Here is a 21,688-nt window from a genome sequence, read left to right as displayed (position 1 = left end):
GTATTAATTTCTCCCCACTGACGGGATGTCCTTGCCCCCCACACCCCCCATCCCATTACCACCACCTTACAACCGAAACAGGCGATTGCATTACCGCAAAACTTTGAGCCCAAGAAGGGGAAGGAGGTAAGCAGTTAGTCACAAATACAATCGCGTAATTAATTAAGCGCGTCAGCTGGACACTGACCGCCGTTAGGGGGTGGAGCGCAAGGGGGATGGAAAGGAATCCAATACCGAAAGGATAGGTACAGTGGAACCAATGATGTGTTATACTATAAAATATATACAATAACAAAAGAATTATGTGGAATTTAAATGGTTTGAAAACACTTGATATTTGAAAGTTTAAGTTTTTATGTTTATATATCATTTCTAGTTGGCTTGCTGGGGAACATGGCCCACTGTTCATGGCCAAGAACCCATGCTGGGCAGCAGTGCTTAAACCGAGACACACGCATTGTTGACCGGATGGATTGGATATGGAATCGCGATGGGACGTTCGGTGCGAAGGTGGTGGGCAAACACACCTCAAATCGCGTTTTGTCCTTTATCAGGTAATTCACTTTTTAACTTGCTCTTCGCCTTTTATACTGTAATTCCGCTGGGGGCCTCATTCTTCTTGCCCCGACTCCTTATTTTTTTTTTGTAATTGTTTGCCATTAATTACAGCAACAAAAACAACGACAATAACGAGGAGCAAGAAAGTCGCAGTGGCGCAAATATTTCCGCCTTAACCTCTTCCCCGGCTGGTTGTTAATTTTATTTATAAGTCCGCATGACACACCTTCCTTTCAATTCGATTTACGATCCGTGCATTAACGGTTAATGGCAGGTTCAGGCTTTTGGCGCCTGTCTCTTTTCGCACAACGCTTTTTTGTCCTTCTCCCATTTAGCCAGCTTGAAACAATTGACATTTGGCCATTTAATTGCAATCGTTGATGGCATTAGAACTTGACCAAATATGATTTCCGTTTCCGGTTATTGCGAACGCCCCTTCTTACTCATAGATGCCATCGAGCAGGTTTGATGCAACACGAAGCTCCTGAGACTCATTTCAAACTCGAACCGAAGTTTCCGAATGCCACTAGAGCGAGATGGGGCGCGAAGAAAGAGAGCACACGCACCACACTCATATTCATATTCATTCATGTGGTTCGCTCGCCAGCCGGCAAAACGCCAAGAAAAACAATAACAAACCCCAGCTGAGAAAAATTGAGGGGGGAGGGGGGCTGTGAGAAAAACCTAAGAGAAACGCCAAAGAGTTGGAGTCCAAGCAAAAGAGCGAAATTCCCAGACTGCAGTCTCAAGTTGCACCAACATAATACCCAACCAAGCACCCAACCCATCCGAGGAATACCCACACAGAAGGCCAGTCCGAGTGGCGACTTCTTTGCGGAAAGGGCCCAAAGGGCTGGAATGTCTTTTCTTTATTGCAGATTCGATTCTGCCACCGAAATTCGTTGTGGGTGCGGGTGTGCAGTGGTTATGCCATCATCTTATGCGACTTTCTGCAAGGCGGTACAGTGGTCGCTCGATAAGGTGGAGGTGCCATTACCAACTGATGATATTTGGTTTTGTTTAATAGTATCTTTTGAAGTTGAAGTTATTATTGAAAAAAGAAAAACCTTGGCTTATGTTTAAATTTAAAATCCATTCCACGCAGATCGCACTTCCCAGCGACCACTGTATCCGTTGGGTGTGTGCAATCTTAAGCAGTATATTTGTTGTTTGCTTTTAACCAAGTTGGCGCTTGGCTCGCGGCCAAATCGAGAAATCAAATCAATAATTTGGCTACGGAGAATCGGGCAAAGTCTGGCAAAAGAACTGCATTCGCGGCACGTTGCACAGGGCTATTACCCCACCGATTTGCACAGTTGCGCCACCGAAAACAGACGACATCGTCATCATCTCGTCATCGTCATCATCGCCATGGGGTTTCCCCGATTTGTCCTGTCTGCGAAAACGCTTTCACACAAGAACAACAATCGCGAACAGCGAAATCAAAAGAAAATCCGCAAGCATAAAAATCAAATAAAGCTGGCGGCCAAAGCGACCATGAAAAGGGAAAAGTGGAACTGGCGTTGGGGAAAATGGAGAGAAAATGGGGGAAAATGCGAGGTGGGCGGATGGGGGTGTGGTGCGCCGGGGGAAAACGCACACGATGAAATGGGCGAGTCAGCGATGACACGTGCTTTTTTGCAGCTGTTTTTCGTGGAAAACTCGCAACTGTGCGAAAAAAAGGACAAAAACAAAAATCGCAAAATCAACGCACACACACACACTCACATTGAACTCATAAAAAGCGAAGCTCGAGGAAGATGTTGGGGAATCGCGAGTTTTCGCAGCCGACGAAAGCCGAAGGCGATTCGAGTCCTTCAACTGCAGCGGCGGAAAAGGATTAGACGTGCGGGGTGGTTGGAAGGGGGTCAGAGGTCAGGGAGCAGTGCAAAAATGGGAGCAAAGAGAGCAGCGGAGAGTGAGTGCCAAATACCAAACGCCAGGAGTCGCATCCTTTGCCAGTATGCATTAGTATTTGCCCGCAAATGTGTGAGTGCCGAAGGCAGGCAGCATGCAGGTGGCCACCAAATTGTTGCCTTTGGAGCAACAGTGGAGACTCGAAGAACGAACAACGGATCAAAAATAATGAAACGATATTGAGTAAATACCTTTTTAAGTTCAAAAAGGTCAAATATTATGCATCCGCTACAACAAAGTAAGTTGAGGTTCATGATCTTCTATTTCAGTTCAAAAAAGATTTTTTTTTTTAGGTTTTAGCCTGCAATATTTTTCTGCAATTCGCCAGTGACCACTGTGAATTCATATCTTATAGTATCTGTGTGTTGGTTGTGTGTGCGAGGGAGCAGGGCTCCAAAGGGGGAGTGAGACAGACAGATAAACAGACAACCAGAGGCCAGACGACGACAGCAACAACAGCAAAAGCAACAACGTCGCAGTCTTTTTGGCGCGTGACGTCGAATATTCGAATCGGACGGAACGTCGTTCCATGGCAGATGGCAAATTGCATTATTATGCGAGTGTCTGCAATCTGCACAGCCACAACAACAACAACGAGAACAACAACAGCGACAGCGACAAGAGCGAAAAGGAGTAGAAAAACAAAGTGCAACAAAATAGGGAAAAACAACAAACAATTTTTGAGCGCTGCATCATCGGGATTCAGAATCGGAATCTGAATCGGAATAGGAATCGGAAACTTTCGGCTTGCATTGGTATCGGTTAGTCGAGCGGATGGGCGATTAGAAATGTGGGAGTGGCTGGACAGGGTGGCGATGGGTCATTCGCAGGGATTACATTCCGTTTTGTTCAAAAATTAATAGAATTTCATAAGCTTTTTCGGTTGCGTTGCTGTCTCTGTCTGTCTATCTCGCTCTCATTCCCATCGTCCTGTCTCTGTCGCTCGATGCACTGCTCTCCTTCATCTATCTATTGCCCACTCGCTCTTTCAAATGTTAATTTGAATTTTTATTAGGTTTTAGGCATGCATTGTTGTTGCTTTTGCTGCTGCTTTTCCACTGCTGTTGTCATGCATTTTACTTTCACTTAAAACTGCAATTGTTGGGGGGCCTTTGTTGCTGCTTTTGGGGGCCTCAGTCGCAGTCGCAGGCGCTGCTGCCGTCGACGTCGCTGCCGTCATCGTTGAAAGTGCGACTGCGTTAGAAAATTGCATTTGATAATACTAAACACACGGACAGCACACAGTTAAAGTCGCCAACATATAGAAATCGTTTTTCTTTTTTAGGTCGTGGGTTGGGCCGAAACAAGAAGGTAAAATAACCCAAACTGCAACTGTCCAGTTAGTTACGTTCTGTTACGTCTAACAGTGCAGGGTTGCATTACGTTACGAGTCCTTAAGGATTATGAATCAATATGAATATTTAAAATTAATCGAATCCTAAAGTATCGAACTTAATATATGATATAAGTATAAGTATTATTATTATTATTTTAGCTTTTTCTTTCATAGTTAATTAAAAGGAAAGCCAGTTTGTACCCTTTATCGACTGTCCACTGTGACGGCAGCTTCAAACTTCAAATGTTTACGTTGGCTTACGTTCTCAATTGGTGTCGTTAGGAGTTCTCGAAGAAGAAGTGCAAATATTTTGACGAGAATATTTCTTCAAATCGATGCGATGCAGCTATGTACATATATTCCGCTTAAGTCCCTTGCTCCTGCAATAATATTTTCGAAGGATCTTTTTTGTTTGATGATTTACATGGCAGGTAGCATTGAGAAAGTGCCACATCATTTTCATTTTCGCTGCACTTTTCGTGCACTTTGTGAGCGATTTACTGATTTTTGTGATTTTGTGCCAACTCATGCGGCAATCGCGATACTTTGGGCCCAAGGCGCCGCCGACGGCGAGCGAGAAAGGCGAACGTTGGATTCGAATGGCTTGGCCAGGTCCTTAGAGTCCTTTCTCCACATTCCTTTGTTTCTTGGCCCGCTTCACTTCTTTATTCTCGAGCGGAACTTCAATTACACATTTGCTCACATGCGAAAAAGTGAAAAGTCACTGGCCTGTCATGGGCCAGAAATCCAAATCTCATCTACCGACGGCATTTCTTTTTCGGCCCTCTCACCCCCAATTCTGCACCCATCATTGAGTATCTCGGCCTTTGGGCCACTTGGAAATCTCCTTTTTTATGCCCAGCTCCTTCACATTTGATTGGAATTGTTGTCGTTTTGGTTGCGGGTCCTTGGCTAATGGCGACTGAGCATTTTATACCCTTTTTCGCAGGCAATAAAAACATTTTCTTCTTTTTGGCCACAAAATAATGAATAATATGAAGAAAAATACTTGCCGCAGCCGCGTTCGTTTTTTTCTTCTTCTGGAAAACAGAAAACGCATTAAGTGCGCGGTTTCCATTGTTTATAACATTTTGCCACCCCGGAGAAGGAGGCAAAGGGATAATTAAGAATGCTTATTTATCTAGAACGCAGTCACGGCGCCGATTGTCCAGCATCCTTCCACTTTTTTTTTTTCATCTGACCGCAGGGGGGCAGAAACCCCATGAAAGGGTCCGTAAAAAGCCAAAAAACTTTTATTTTTTATGATAAATTATATGGAGTGTGGGGCGAAAGGATGCGGAGAAGACGGCGCCAACCAAAGGTCATTCGGAAGCTGGGCAGGAAAAAAGTGAGAACCGAGGCTAAAGAATGATTTGAGACATAATGAAATAAAGCAGAATTTTAGAGGCAAGATGACGGCCAAAATGTACATTTATTCTGCACTTTTTCCATACAATCTAAGCTAAGAGCAAAAGGTTATTACACAGAATACAATTACAGAGCTGAAGTAATGAAATAAGCTCTCAAACTCTGTAAGCAAAATTGTTAAGCTATGCGATAAGTTTTGAAATAGTAATTATGAAATTAGAAAAAGCAAAAATTTGAATATGTAATGACTTTTTTGAATTCTAAATTGACTCTTGCTTACTTAATCACGCTTTAGGGCCTCAAACTAAAGTCAAAGGTCACCTGTTCTTGGACATTTACCAAACTCGCAAGTGTTCAACCTAAAAATGGGTTTTCGGCCTGTGCCGCAGATTTTCTCCGCTAATTAGCCGGGCCGAAAGTTGGCGAGTTGAAAATTACCCAACACAAGAAATCTAAGAAACGGAGCTGGAGAATCGATGCCGGTGGGCAGCAGCAAAAGCAGCAGCGCACACGCAAATCACTTGTTTTTATGTAATTAACTGCTCAGCCCCCCGAAAAGCCCATCGAGGTTTCTTCGCCGGAGGTTAACGGAGATTTGGCCGGGTAATTAACCAAAAACCGATCGCTTCTTGCTGCGTCTAGAGTCCGAGTTTTTGGCATAATTTCCAGGCCCGACGATTTGCGTTTTCGGCTTGTAAATCTGTTTGTGGTATTGGCTTCTTTTGGCCGTTCAATGACCGATAAAATTGCCTCAACCATCGCGACCAACTCGACCGACTCCATCGATGCCTTTTAGCGGGCTATTGATTATTAATATTTTCTATTTTTCCCTCTCTTTGTGTCTTTTTCTGGTTAGTTGTTCCCAAACCCCTTTTTTTTTAACCATTTGCTGTAATTACAGCGACGCGTTAATTGTTCGCCCCCCTGACCCTTTTTTTTCCCAGCATCCCCGGGTTTCCACATCTACGTATTTGTGTTTGTTTTCAACGGGCCGGTGAAAAATAAAAACAACACTCGCCCAGGCGAGGAATCTACACTTACGCGATGGTGTTGGGTGTTGGGTATCGCAGACCCCCGACTCCGAGACCAAATCCAAAAATCCAGCCGAGAGTCAGGTTCATTAGTTGCTATTACCATTATTGGCCATACCACACACTACCCATACTACACTACTGCCTCCAAAAAGTTGGCAATTACTGCACACGAAAATTCCACCGAAAACGTTTTCCCTAAGTTGCAAGATTCATTTATCAAATCGCAAGAGGACACCAACTATTCGGGGCTGTCTTCAAGGGCCGCAGACCAATCAAGAAAGCGTGTAACACCAAAAGATACATCATATTCGAAGATTCACACATTTTGGCCAGCTAGTTTAAAGACAATTCCAAATGCTGACGCCTTTTGTGAGCCCGATTTTGTAAGCCATTAACTTCGGTTTACGATCACTGAGAGAGATCGCAAACAAAGATCGCGGTCATAAAACATTTGTTAACCTAATTCAATTTATGTAAAACAAAATCAGAGACTGAAACGCATGGACATATAAAGTTAAACAAGTCTAGGGAAGCGAGAAAGTTCTATTTTACTGCGATTTTAGTGTGATCTGATTAAACAGTTTAAACGAATTGATTCTCGTTTGGTTTCGATGCCAGAAGATTAAGTACATTAAATGTAAGTAAATCAATAACTTGCTTGACTTGTTAAATTATTTATAAATCATATACTCTCAGAAACAAACGTTGGAACTAACCCTATACTTTAATGATAAAATTTCCCTATTAAAAAGTTGCTATCCAAGCATATCCAAAAATATTTCCAAGAATCAGTTTTAAAACTTACCGTTGATTTTTATATTTTCTTTTTGAAAATTCACGATGATTGCTGAATTTGTTGGTGTGATGCCACAATTGTAAAATTTGAACACTTTTGAAACACTGAGGGTTATTTTCTTTGGGTATTGCCCTTTATGAATTTGTTTTCTTTAAAGCCGATTTTGAATTTAGTTTGATTTTTCAACACTGCACAACTGCAATCACAATAAGAACAAAATGAATGAGAATCGCTGGCAAAACAGAGAGCATTTTCCTGGGTTTTCCGAGAAGCGAAAAACAAACGAAACGAAGTAGAAGAAAAACGCCACAAGAAGAAGAAGAAGAAGACGAAGAAGCCGTCGCGCTGCACTTGCGATTTTTGTTGTTTTTGTTTTTTGTTTCGTGCGCTCTTTTTCGCAGCGAGTTTCGTGTTCTGGTTTTATTTTCTCTGATTCTGATTGCGATTGTGAATCTGGTTCTGTGTGAATTTCGTTTTTATTAATAAAATGCACAACTTCCGTTATTAATTTTGCAACGACAACAATTGCTGCGTGTGTGTGCGAATGTTTGTGTGCCAGTGTGTTTGTTTGTGGATTTCTGACAGCCGCTGACAGGCGAAAAGCAAAAGCAACAAAGTGACAAGCATGAGCGTGTGTCGCCTAGGAGGAAAAGCGGAAAAGCAGACCGAAAAATAATAACAACAAAAAGTGGGCGGCAATCGAACGGTACAACCTGTCCGCTTTTTTTTACCACCGCCCCCACTGTCCCCTTTTCTTCAGCGATTTCGCTCCTGTGCACGCGACTCGCGCTATCTCGCTCTTTTGTTGCGGTTTTTTTTTTGCCTGTTAGCTGCATTCATTCATAAAAATCGGGTTGTAAAAAAAGAACAGCGGCAGCAGAAAAAAACGGCGCTGATTTTATTTATTTATGCCAATTTGCCGACGCGTCGCCGCTGCAGTTCTTGTTGTTTATAGTTTCGCACTAGGAACGGAAGTTTCTTGGGTTTATTTTGAAAACAGTTAACAGCACCAAGTTTATTCGATCCAATTCGGGTTTATATGTATTTTAATAGTTTTTTCTGTTTAATTTTATTTTTATTTTATATTGTAGTTCTTTGTTTTCTTTAGTTATGTTTTATGTTTTGTGTTTATTTAGTTGAGAAGTTCAAATTCAGTTGTCTCTGTCGTTCTGATAGTTTACTAAGCCATCAAAACACTGAAAATCACAAATAAGCCAAATTAGCCGCACTTGAACCACGACACTTGCTGCCCGTCTGATTTCTGAAATTGTACTGCGCGTAATAAGAATTCCTGTTTTCGTAAGCGGTAAGTAAAATCCGACGCACTCTTCGTCGGCTCCGCGTTCGATGTTCGAAGTTCGACGTTCGATGCTCGACGTTTGACGTTCGACGGCGAACATGTTGCATGCAGCGCGTCGGTGGTTTCTCACTCGTTTTTTTTAGCCCCATCCTCCTCCAACTGGCCAACACACTCACATACACACACACACACTGACGCACAAGGGGGCTATTATCTAAGCCATACAATCAGATTGTGTTTACTTTTCCAACCGGGCAAAGTGGCAAGGTGAAGACTGCAGAGAGCACGAGAAGAAAGAAAGACGGACGGCCGACCAATTGAATTGCAGAATTGCCAGCGCTTTCTTGGCCAAAAGTTTTTGGGTAGAAGAGAGCAGCCCGAGTTTTTGATTCATTGGGTGTTAAGTGCGATAAAATGTGCGCCCTCTGATAAATTATAGTTTCCATAAATAAAGTCGCATTTAATCGAATTAAGTTATTTCGCAGTTTGAAAAGGAAATCTAAAATGTAAGTTTAAGTACGAAAAAAAAAATTAAAAATTAACTAAACTTAATTTTCGAATTAAAATATACTTTAACTTTACTTACAAACATTTGGACCAAATAACAAACTAAAAGACTTAAGGCAAGCATTGCTTTAGTCATTGGAATGCACTGTAGTTGTGAGACGGATTTCAATAAATCATTTGACCTCATTTGAAATTGTAATTAAAATGACGCAGCCAAGGAAAAACGTTCAAATGTGCAAATTACTAAATTTTCTAAACGGATGTCTAAACGAATGAATGTAGATATTTGTCAAATAATAGTGCAATTTAACAATAAGGCTAAAGATACATAAATACACTTATTATGATGTATTTTACCTAACCATACTTTCCTTAGATATGCGGAGCTTTATAGTGGAATAATAATTCAAAAAAAAAAGGAAGACAGTTCCGTGGAGAACTGGAACCGCACCTTAATCTTGCCCTCCTCCATTTCTCGCCCCTGCAGGAAGTCATTAAGCTGCCTGAGGCTGGAATAAATAAAGTTTTCCTCCCACTTCGGCAGACGCTAAAGCTATGAGGTGCCACCCCACGGCAGATGCAACTTTATTAAAGTCGACAAAAACAAAATAAATTTACGTGTAAAAACACTCCAAATGGCAGAACACCGAAATTGTCGCCGCACCACCAAACATCACCAAACGATCCCAACAGATGCACAGAGTTTCGGATGCAACGATCTGTAGATGCAGCTACAGCTTCCCAAGAAGGGAGCGCAAGTTGGCGGCATGCGGCAGCTAATGTATCTAATAGATACACGACAGCACGTCAAGCGCTTCCATTGGAGCGAGGTATGAAATTGGTTGGGCGGAGGAAAGTTCCATGCCCAAACGCAATGGGTATATAATCTTGCACTAAACGAAAGAATCTAGAAAATTGTTCATTTTTGAAGAATTCTTCTGGTATAATTGTTAACTAACCATAATATATCTTGTTAATAAGTTATATATAGCTAACAATCCTTGCCTTTTAGGATCTCAAAATGTACTTCTTGATTCCACTACTTTATCTCATGTATATAATTTTCTAATATTCTCAGTGTAGCGGGGAGAATTTCTCATTCTTCGCTCCACTTCTCTCCACCTTAGTTTTATGTTTGGCCCCACCTCCGCTGCATTCTCTTCGCTTCTCGTGCTTCTCTAATTAACATTGGGATTGTAGTACGCTTTTAATTTATATCTTATTGATGCCGGCGACATTTGTATTTATTTTTACCCACAAGCACCGCTGCCACATCCCCCTTCCCCTCCTCCAGGGGGTAGGATGGGTGGTGGTGTGTAGGTACTGTCCAAAATTCACTTCCCAAATCTGTTTCTCCACCGCCCCACCGCATCCCCTCTAGTTGTGTGTGTACGTGTGGAATGTTATTTTTATCGAGAGTGAGGGAAAAAATTGTGGAAACCTAAAATTTATATGGAATAGGTGTCGCGTCTTGATATTTTGGGTATAATTATTGTTAATATTTGTTGCTGCCTCCGCCCCTGTCAGCCCCCCGCTCGCCCACTTCTGCTCTGCTCGTCTCTATTTTTCCTTTGTTGTTGTTATTTTTTATCTATACTCTAATTAAAATATTCGGATGTATGCGCTTAATATATGTCTGTGCTCATATATATATATATAAAAGCATGTACATATATTTTAATGCCACGATCTGTCTTAAAAATCTCGTACGCATTTCAATGGTCGAACAAAAATTGCTTTGAAAAAATGAAACTAATATGAACAACAACAGTTGAATTCGTGGGTGGTTCAAGTTTATTTTTAATAAAAAGAATCAGTATTTTCAGGTTGCTTTTAATGGATGCTGTTTATGACATTTGTGTGATTTTGATATTATTTTAGTGGTGCCTCTGTGTTGGTCCATTGCTCATTTTAATTTAGGTCGACAAAAAATAAAATACAATTACCAAATAAAATAGCTTTAAATATTTCAATATCCCATAATCTGTCAAGAGGAAATAAAGAACTAAAAGAGTTTTCTCTACATATAAATACAAAACTATCTAATTTCTCTGCCTTAAAGTTTTCCTTGTTAACAGTGATATAAGTGATCAATAATTATTCAGTATCCACTTATTTTTCATCTCAGATTCCTCTGTTCTGCCTTCAAATGGAGTCATCCAAGTTGGGTACTCCAATGCCTAATAGGGGAATATATCAGCCATGGAATGAAGACGCCGATCTCTTGCAGACGAGGCAAATGACATTTCATTTATCTTGCAGCTCGTGCAGCAATTCCAAGCGGGTTTTCCTGGAGTTTCCCCAATGGATGAGGGAGTGGGGAGTGGAGCAGTTGCGTTGGCGACCAGCATTCGATGTCAGCGATGAGTTATTGACACTCGAAGCTGCGTCCCATAAAGCTCTCAGTTCCGGTGATCTCTGGCTGAGTTATCAATGTGAAAAATAGAAACATGATTATGAAATTATCAAAAAAAAAATGCGTGTACGTGAAAAATTTGTAGGGGGAGGCAAAACATCGAGCAGCAGAAGGTGTGAGTGAGACGGGGATCGAGAGCCATCTTCGGATGGGTGGCGCTTTCGTTTTGCTTGAGTTTACCCCACAGCCTTAGATTGGATGGAATTTGTAGAGCCAACGGCAGCATAATTAAATTCATCAACTTAAACTAGCACTGTATAATGGTTTCGATTTGGTAAACACCCTGGAAAACAAAATTCAGCTATAAGTATTTAGATTTATTGAGCTAAAACAACGTTTTTTGAAAAGAAAACCTTTAAGATACTACCATTTAGATTCTTAAACCTAAAAAATAATAAGATCCCAAGCAATATCCTTTTACTTTTTTGAAATTTATATTATTTTTTATATTACTTAATTAATTCATTATTTATAGAGGTAAACTATCTAGTGGTTACCACCATCTGTAATTTAGTAGCATTCCGTTCATTTGAGCCCCAGCAATCTTAGCCTGCCTACACACCCGCGACCTTCCGTCTCTCTCTTCCACATTGTTGCCCTCCTTTTCTATCGAACGTGTGTGGACAATAGAAATGATCAAGGTAAATATGACTGTACATATGTACATTCGTTTATTTGTACCGCTCAACTCACCTTGCGGCGCACGAATTAAGACCCGAAAGAGCGAGAGAAAGATCGAGAGAGTGTTTCCATCGGTTTGGTTTTTTTTGAAGATGATACACGAACCATGAATTTAATTATGATAAAGAAAAAACAATTTTATAGCCAACAAAAACACGCAAATAAAGGCTTATAAGAGTATTAGTACTGGTCAGCGTGGTGTATTGGTATTCGTGTGGGTACAACCTAGGTTATTATGTAAAATAAGTTGGAAAGCGTCTGGACAAATGGGTACTTTGCTGTGTATGAGTGAGTAGTATTCGATGGTGTGTGCTTTATATGCATGGAATATAAGTTGGTCGGTCGGCCATCGCAGTCTACGGATTAAGTGCCGTTGGCTCTATTACTCGACTCTCCACATCGGAAATCCAAAATGGCGGCGATCGCATTGCACACGGTACAGTTGCCACCGAGCTTAGAGGGCATAACTCATAAAACCGACTTGAATACGTATTACGCAGTCTCTGAAGACGTGGTTTTTGAAATTTCACATTACTGCTGCCGGTTTTATCCACCCGAAACGAGATGTAAATTAGGATGCTATGTAAATTTCCGTTTAATATATGATAGGTACGTATTTGTTAGTTTTACGTAGGCATCGAACATTAGTACTTGGCAGGTTATATTTAAAATGATGCCTTAATATTTACAAACTGTCATAGGAATTAGAAATTCACAAGCATGTTTCAAAACTTCATCTCTGTGTAATGCGTTGGTTGCATATTTGCCTAAGAGCATCATTTTAGATTTATTTTAAACGATTAACTAGGACTTAAACATTGATTTAACGGGGGTTTCTTTAACTGCAAATAAATCATTAAAAACGTAAGCTCAATAACCTGTCGAAAATTTCTTTGAAGCCAAGACACAAGATGCGAAGTGAAAATTGAGTTGGGCCAAGCTGCTGCTAATGCTGAGCTACCGTAACACATTAAAATTATCTAGTAATTCCTCCTCGGCTTCAATTAGTGACCTGGCCGGCCGGGCAGTCACGTCCAACGGTTGTACTTCACCCATCAGCGCCAGAGTTGAATGAACCAGGCCAACAGCAAAACCAAAACCAAATCGGAGTTGGTCAGGTCTGTTAATTAGCCAGAAGCGCAGGCAAAACAGAGACCCGAACCCAAAAATGCTAATAATACTGATGCTAAGAGTCAATCAATCATTTTGCAGTTTCACAGTGCAAAAAACACTTACACACATCTAACCATCCAGCCATCCACATCCACCCAATGAGGCATCTTGTGCTGGTTGAACCAATTCCACGGATATTTTGTACATTGCGATTCGACCACCCATTGCTGACGCTGCAGTTACCAGATTTAGATACCAATACATTTGATATACTTTTGAAACAAAAAAAAATAAAATTGTTGCAATCTATAGATAATCTGTACAAGTTTTTGTTGTTTAGTATGAGAATATAATAAATTGAAAAAATATATTGTATGCGATCTCTAGAGACTTTACCAGTTTTTCTAGAAACCACATAATTAATGAGAAAACTAAAAATCAATTGAGTGCACCATTATTATCCGCAGTGCACAGCATCAGCATGAGAACAATAACTTGGTGCCGCATTAAAATATCTGCAATCATTAAAATTGCGCACGCTGACATTGTTTTGGAAATTGGTCGGCATTGTTTAGAAGCCATACCCCCTTTCCACCATCCCATCCGTTGGCTCGGAAAGCTCTGCTGCATTTTCGCCGATGACATCGCTTTTCTTTTGTGATGATCCAACGGATCCAACGAATTATGCCCGATGAGAACGGGTCTCGAGTGCCCCGGCCCGAGGCATCGAATTTGGAACAATAAGCTCGAAACGTTTTGCACACAAAATGCGTCAAGTCCTCGACTGCATCGCCATCCTCTTCTCCAGCTGACAACCCATTCAACCGATGATTCACAGCCGCACAATAAATAAGCCCAGGGAAGCTGCACGGCACACATATTGGATGGTAATCCTGGCATCTATTCTGGACGGATTTCGGTCATCCTTCATGGTTGGTCATCTCAGGAGGTTCAAGCTAATATCGTCCGATCATTTAAAATAATATTATTGTTTACATAAACTTTGAATTGTTTAAGTAAACAAAAATAAGTGAGATTAGCAAAGTTAACTTATTTAATTATATCTTCTGTTTGCGCAGAACTTGTTTCATATCAATAATATATAGTTAAGATTAGCTTAATAGTTTGTTTTAGTTCAGCACATTACATTTAGTAACCCTATATATATATAGAATTTTTGATACCTTAGCTAATTAAATTAGTGCCAGGCAGCTGTTGTTTTCCTTATGAAAAATCCGCAGACCACTTGCACTACATTCCTACCTTTGATGCGAACACAGACTAAACTAGCTAAAATGAATTAGGTAATTAGGCATAGTGAAAGTGAATTTCAGCTGGCTTATCTGCTCCAATCGATTCGCAGTGACATCCCACAAGTGTCAGCTGCAGTTGGCCAGTAAGTATGCATCGCTGGATGGCTGATTTCGTGTGTCCAAGCTCAAAGGAGAGCTGCTGACTGCATCCAATCGATGGAGGTGTGTGTGTTCTCGTGCTGGCTGAAGGCTGACCTAAAAACCCAATTGGAAGGCTAAAGTCAATAAAGAAGACTTCGGCGATGGGCCGAGGCCGGCTGGAGTTGGAGATACTCGTGCTCGGACCTCGTTCGCCCAGTTCCTAGCGCAGCTCCATCTCCAGCTCCACCTTCAGCTGCCTCGTCCATACGGGGCCCATGCCCGAGTGCATTCGACCGCAGCAGCACATCGCTGAGGGGTCCCCTTTTTGACCCGCCTGCGTGCGCCATCAATGGTCAGAAGTCAACCCACAGCTCGGCTCTGATTTGAATGGCAAGTGGGTGGCGGGGCGGGTGGCTGCATTGGGCAGGGTCAGGGGGCAAGGTGTGTTCGCCAGCCAACAGCTGGACTGCGGCGTGGCACGTGCTGGCGCCAATCTCGCGCAGACCCAACACTGCGCACTGGAAGGCGCCGCGTGTGGACGCCATCCGAGCCAAAAGCTTTGGGATAGGTCGTGCTCAGAGCTTGCGACCTCTCTGAGCAGCACAATGCACTCAGAGAAATAAGGTTCTCAAACTATTGAGCACCTGACACAAGTTCACCATCCCTTGGTTTTGGAAAAGTGTTCACTACTTATGTGTTGATTCTGATTGAGAATTTAAGACGAGCTATTTGAACTGTTATTAATTTACAAATTATAATTTACAATCATTTACTAGGCTGTAATTTTTCCAAGTGCCTAAGGGTTGAAGGTGCCAGCGAGAAGCCCTTGGCGGTGTGGAGCTTTCCGCCAGTGGTTTCGAACCCGACTGCCACTGGAACTGGAACATATTCGTCCGTGGGACGCGACATGGAACACCTCGGTGCAGCAGCACCAACGACCCGACGCGACCACCAGGCAGTCACCCAAATTAGTTGCCAGCGATTCGCCTTTGCGAGTGAGTCCTTTCTGCGATTGCCGTGTGTGTTTGTGCCTGTGTCAGTGCCAAGTGCCCAATTGCCCAAGTGTCTGTGTCTGTGGTGGTGCAAGTGCCCGTGTGTTTGTGGAAGCCAGGATTGCAGTGCTCCAGCTCCCGAGGAGCGAAATTGCGGAGCCAGGCGAAAAGTGAATGGCTGAAGCAGGGCCGATGCTGATGCTCTGATGCCCTGATCCTGCGATCCTGCGATCCCGCGTCTGGTCAGTGCTGGAGTGAGTGTGTGAAAGCGATATCAAGATATATTCTGACATCCTGACACGGTGATAAGTGGTAGGCGGAACAAAGCTCGGGGGAAATCATGGCCGAGTGGCTCGCATCCTCCTTGTCCTTGTGCTACGTCCAAGCAAATGGGCACAGTGCCCCCTTAAAGCTGCTTTTGCTTGCTTCCCCGCTGGTTTAAAGCCCAGTCAACGCGTGCCGCCGTTTAATTATGTAAAAGGACTCGTACACAGACACACACTAGCACACACTCCACTCTCGGGTTGTGGCACATAAAACACACACGCACATGTGAGTGTGTGTGTATATATAGGGAGCACTACATATCTTGCTGGATTTTATTTGTACACCGATTCGTGGTCAAATAAAGGCGAACGCAAATCGAAATTTCATTCTTAATACAAATTGATTTTTTTCCATTTGCTCTTGCCGCCTTGTACCCATTTTGGTGCTTTGTTTTCGTTTCGGGCATCCAGCGGCACACGGTGCGTATGATCGATTTTGAGTCGCTTTTCCGTTGGAGAAGCCGAGAACGAGAGCTGGCGGCCTGAAAAGTCCAGCAATTAAAATTAAATTGTTGTCCCCTCGTTGTGAGGGGTTGTGGCAGCCGGTTCAGTTACCCCACATCCTTTGCCCCTTTGACCCCCCCTAGCCCCCCTTTTCAACATTTGCTTTTGATTGTGTGGCACGCGAGACAACTACACACGCACACTCTCTAGAAAAAAAAGAGAAGAAAATAGGAGGAAAAACAGAAAGGCAGCAGCGTGTGTGCCACACAGAGTTGGTAACTGTGCCACCACAGCAGCTGGCAGGAGTCGCTCCAAAGACAGGCGAGCTTTATATACATACTCGCATATCTGTGTGTATGTATATATGTGGCATATCCTTTGCATGCACGTGCTTCCCCAGCCAAAGTAATTTGGCCTAAACGGGCAAAAGGCTGGAAAAACAACAGCCAGCGCTGTGGAAAACAAAATTGAAGAAACCAGAAAACATAACAAACGGCACACAAGATATATAAAGAGAGGCAGCAAAAATGTTGGGCCCAAAAGAAAGCAGAAAGAAAGCAGGGAAAGCACAGGCCGGAGAAGAAAAATCAATGATGCTGCCAAGTGGCGGCTTTGGTATTTGCAATAATGCAAAAACCAAAAAAAAAAAAACCTTTAACTGCCATGGCGAAATGTGGGTTCATTTTGTTTGTGTCCATGTGCCTTCACTGCAATTAAATTTGAAATGAACACTATTTGATTGCACAGCCCTAACAACTGCGCTTTTAAATGTCACTAGATTTCGAGCAAATGTTGATTTTATATGTTGTATAATTAAGCTGCTTAAAACATGTTTAATTGCCAAACATCATTAAAAATCGCCATAAAAGTTAGGTGCTGTATAGGTAGCGAGCTAATATAAATAAAATAGATTGCAGCCTTAACTTGAAAGGTATAAATATTTCTATAAAATCGCATATAAAAATTTAAAGCAGACTAGTAAAACTTGGAACATAATAACCTTTCTAAAAAATAACTTTTAGTGATAATTGATGACAAAAACCTTGTATGGTACTTTATTTTACGTGACTCTAAAATTCATGGCCTGTAAAGGGAGTTGCCACATAATTTGTAATTGATGAATAATGGACTGCATGCCCTCAAATTTTGCATGCAGTTCCCTTAGACTTTGTCGTTCTATTCCTTCATGATTCGAATTTTAAGTGATGAAAGCATTACGCAACAGTCAGCCTCATAACAACCATAACCGCAATTCCCTGCCAAATGGGTCAAGTTTCTGGCATCCAGCTAGCCTTGACTCCACGACTGCTGCTTACGCAGCTTGAGTGCCAAATAATGGCAGGACCGATATGGATTTGACGTCGAAATGAAAAGTTCTGGCCAGGAATGGGCTCAACGCCAGGGATTACCAATGCTGGCACACGATGAAAGGGCTGCATAAATCCAGGCCAGTGTAAACAAGCAGGAGCAAACGGTGAGAGGCAGCGCGACACCTTTAGAGGCACACCCACTGCTCAAACCTGCCCAGCTGCTCCAACTGCAGGGCACTGCTCTCAGCTGCCAGTCGAGTGTGGGCACCCCGCCCGGACTGGAGACTACGGGTCTCCGAGCACGGGTTCCTTCGGTGGCGACCACGGGACTCTGTTTACCGCACAAATTGCATGCGAGGTGCAGCTGCAGCTCCTGCGGTGACTGACTTTGCACTGGAAAAAACTGAGGGTTAAAATTATAATAAAAACAAGCAGACATATTTAAGCTCTTAATAAGTTTGGTAATAATATTATGTATTTTTTTAGATTTTAAGCTATTTGGAAATGAGAAGTTCTTTTTTCAATTTGTATAAAAGTTTTCGATTTTTACAAATGCCAACCTTGAGCTTATTTTGTATGTTGCACTTCAAAATACACCTTGCAACTTTACAGAGTCAGCAAATTCCGAGAATATTTGATCAAATTTGTATTATTCATTCCTCGTGATGTATTGCTTTTTTCGAGTGCTGGCTCCGACCTGTTCAGACTCTGCCATGCGCAACTTTATTAACCCCGTTTTGAAGAGGTGGCAAAGCCATGCATTTATGCCCATTGTTTCAACCGAGCTGCTCCTCTGCCGCAGCTCCCATTTGCCACGCCCCCCTTTGTCCCGCCCACCAGGAGGCCAAGTGCTTTTTTCCCGTATCTGCAAAATTCTGGCTACCATCTTCCAAAGTCGTTGTAGCTGTCGTTTGTCGTGACCGCGCGCTGATGTTTGCCCCGCCAGCCTCAAGAGGTTGGCACCCCACCTCCAAGCACCACCCATTGCACCACCCACTGCTCCGCCGCCTCCTTGATGTTAGGAGCTAGTGCAAAGCAATTACCACGCCCCCTAGCCCCCTGTATATATGTGTGTGTGTGTTTGTTTGTTTTGCTGCTCGCGAGACGGCGACGTCGTCGGCTTGGCTGGTGAAAAGTTTATAATTTTATTAGGCCCTACAGAAATTGGGTTAGTGTCGCTTTTAGTTGCATTTCCCAGCGACGAGTGACAACTTGGCAGCGACGCTCAGATAGTTTCCACGCGGCTTTGTAGTGTTTACACGAAAGGCCCCGCATCCCGCACCTTTACCCATCTTACACCCCATCCCACCCCATTTTCCGCGCCAAGTGTTGAGAGGCTGTTGCCCGTCATCTTAGAGGTGGATACGCGGCATTATGCTAAAAGCCATGTTGGCCGACTCCTTTGGCGGCGCGCTGCTTGAGCACTTTGAGCCACGTTTGGACATTTGCAGATTATGAAAAATGTTGATCAGGGGGTTTCATTTCCCTTTTGCAAGCTGCATTTAAATGAGAAATTTCTACTCTACCAACTACCAACGGAAACCCTTTAAAAGAAAAGCAAAACTTAAGCAATGTAGAACTTTAAAAAAGCAATATATAATTAAAAAGTTTTTTTTATATAAGTAACATTTTTGCACAATCAATATCGCAGACCCATTTGCTTGGACTGGCACCTAATATTTGCCTCCTAATCACAGAAAGTGTTCAAGTGGAGTACCTAATCGTGAATATATATGCTAATTGAATAAAAATTCGAAAATTCGTGTAATGATCGTCATCGTATAGTGTGAAAGTTGGACCCGATCTCCAAGTGAGAATTACGTCAGTCCGCCAAAAAGAGATGAGAATCTTCTAGCCAGGTTACAATCGAGCCAATAACCAGCGACCAGCAGGTAAGAAGAACTCCACTTTGATTAGTCCATTCAATATGGTTTTTTATTATATTGCCATTTATTTTTTTTTTCCAAAAAGATTTCTATGTAAATAAGAAGCCGTTTGTATTGTCTAGTAGTTGCTTTTCGACTTTATCGCGGTTTCAGCAATAAATTTCATGAAAGTACGAATTTTAAACAAAAACTTGCCTATAAATTTGTGCACAAATACACATGCTTAGAAACAGTTCGTTGCAAAAATATAAAAATATTTAAAGGGGTTCATAGTATATAAACATTTAAAAGTTTTTAAATATTTCATACTTTTCTATTCAAAACTGGGTAAAATTTTAGATATATTAATAGTTAGCTTTATGAATACCTTCTTGCCATGAAACGCACTGTACCCACATTGAGTTCAATATCTATCTCAGCAACGGCCAACGAAATTTATGCATACGGAATCGTATTTTCGCCTCGATTGGCTCGGTGTGGCTTTGTGGCTCTGTCTTAATGAAGACGGGACAATAATAATTTTTAATAGGTTTTACTATTTTGGCTTAGATCAGCTTACGCGCCCAGAGAATGGCCAAAAACCCGGGGGGAGGGGGATTGAAGCTCGTGTGTGCGAAGAGCTCAAGGCAAGATGGGCTGGCAACATTCAAATTGAATCGCTTTTATCTGTGTTTTGTCACTAAATACTAAATTGGCAACTGAAGTCGAACACTAGCCCGAAGTCCAAGCTGAAGACCGCAAGTAGCTTCAAGTTTGGCTGTCGATTTGGTATTGAAATGGGCACTGGCTGTGCGCAAGTAACTGCCAATGAGATCATGATCCATATTTAGTGTGATTCCGGGGCTGAAGGCAAATTAAATCAGTTTGGGTGATGAGATGATTTGATTAGCATTTATCGCTCGCACTGTAATTGCTTGAATATTGTTATTTTTTTACAAGCAAATTAATGGCAAACGGGTTCGGAAATGCTTAAATATTTATTCAGCATTTGTTTTACCACACTGAATACTTTGACCAACCATCAAAGGCGATCTACAATGTGAATAACTACTTCTTGTATGCTGATAACTTCACCATCCTTCTTAAAGGTAGCAACTCCCTTTAAAAATCCTCTCGGCATTATAACTGGCCAATCGTCTGTTTTTAACACGCTATCCTTTATGTAGTAGTCTCCTTTGGGAATCGGACACGGATTCAATACGAAGGGACAATCCGTATTGACACCATACTTAAAGGTGTTCTTAAAGAAAATCCAAAAATATCTCACTGCTTGGCAAATGGATTGTTCGGCGATGGAGTATGGCGTCTGCTTGTAGCTTCCACTGCCATCGAAATCGTTAAAAGTTTGCGCTGATATGGTATAATGTTTATTATCCATATCCTCAGTTATTATTAGGGATCCATTGACTCTGCGATCGCGTCCTAAAAGTCGAACGCGAAAGTCGAGTATTGAGCCTGTCGAGTTCCAGGAAACGTGACGCGCTTCGTATGTTTTTGGAATGAGCATCTAAAGAATTTATTTGTCAAATAAAATCCACTTTTATTTATTTAAAAAATTATTGCTCACATAAACGTTGCCTAGTAATGTTAGAAGAATATATAATTTAAACGTCTGCATTGTTGTACAGCAATGTAAAAGTAACTAAAATGTGTAACCAGAATGCTTTATTTATAGTTTATCTGTTATGGGATTTACTCTAATTAAATAAGTGTTCATTTTAATTAACAACATTTCATGCATTCCGGTCTTATCTCTCTGTAAAATGAAAATCAAGGCGTTTAACTGCTTTAGTTAATTTTTTTTGTGACTGTCAATTTCAATAATCAAACATGTACGGCTTATGTGAATTAATCGCGTGTATATAATTATAATTAAAACATAGTTGCAATGCTAAATTTATATTCATTGACTTTAATTATTAATAATAATTATTATGTTTATTATACAACTAAACGCGATCTTTTCATAAAGATAATTGATATTTAATGTTTTAAATGTACTTACCAGACATAAATATTATTATTATACAACTATCTTCAGTCTTGAATAAGTGATGATAGTCTATATTATTTGTAATGAAAAATAGTGGTTTTTGTGTTGATAGTTAAATGTATTGTGGTAATTAATTATTTGTAAATTTAGTTAAAAAGGTTTCGCTGATTGTTTTAGCCATTCTAGGAAGTGCCTAGCGTAAGTGGAGTAAATGAATCTGTTCTCTGGGTACAAAAAATACACGATACAAAAGCCTCGACTGGCTAATGACGTTGACGAGGTGACGATGGCTAAGTGGTCGAGCATCCAAATGAGAG

The 21,688-nt window shown here is 41.6% G+C and overlaps 2 protein-coding genes across 7 annotated transcripts in view; both read right to left on the bottom strand.

Moving 5' to 3' along the window:
- LOC6731964 (protein abrupt) overlaps positions 1-8,358 on the bottom strand; it is a 46,522-nt gene extending 38,164 nt beyond the window's left edge. For 2 of the 6 annotated variants that reach the window (XM_039298470.1, XM_039298475.1), the window contains exons 1-2: positions 8,020-8,322; positions 7,019-7,205 (exon numbers count right to left, since the gene is read on the bottom strand). The gene's annotated coding sequence lies outside the window, so the exon portion shown is untranslated. Of the gene's footprint in view, positions 1-7,018; positions 7,206-8,019 lie in introns of those variants that run through there. The other 4 variants (XM_016179989.3, XM_039298471.2, XM_044923907.1 and 1 more) reach the window with 4 other exon arrangements.
- A 12,022-nt stretch (positions 8,359-20,380) lies between these two features.
- Positions 20,381-21,218, bottom strand: LOC6731962. Its single transcript, XM_016179987.3, has 2 exons — positions 20,946-21,218; positions 20,381-20,885 (listed from the first exon to the last, which is right to left on the bottom strand). The coding sequence occupies exons 1-2, from the start codon at positions 20,994-20,996 to the stop codon at positions 20,400-20,402; spliced, it is 537 nt and encodes a 178-aa protein (XP_016024641.1). The 5' UTR covers positions 20,997-21,218; the 3' UTR covers positions 20,381-20,399.
- Positions 21,219-21,688: the final 470 nt, after the last annotated feature.

This window comes from Drosophila simulans, chromosome 2L (genome assembly GCF_016746395.2).
Source record: "Drosophila simulans strain w501 chromosome 2L, Prin_Dsim_3.1, whole genome shotgun sequence".
NCBI lineage: Eukaryota > Metazoa > Arthropoda > Insecta > Diptera > Drosophilidae > Drosophila > Drosophila simulans.
This window is presented reverse-complemented; position numbering and strand designations above follow the sequence as displayed.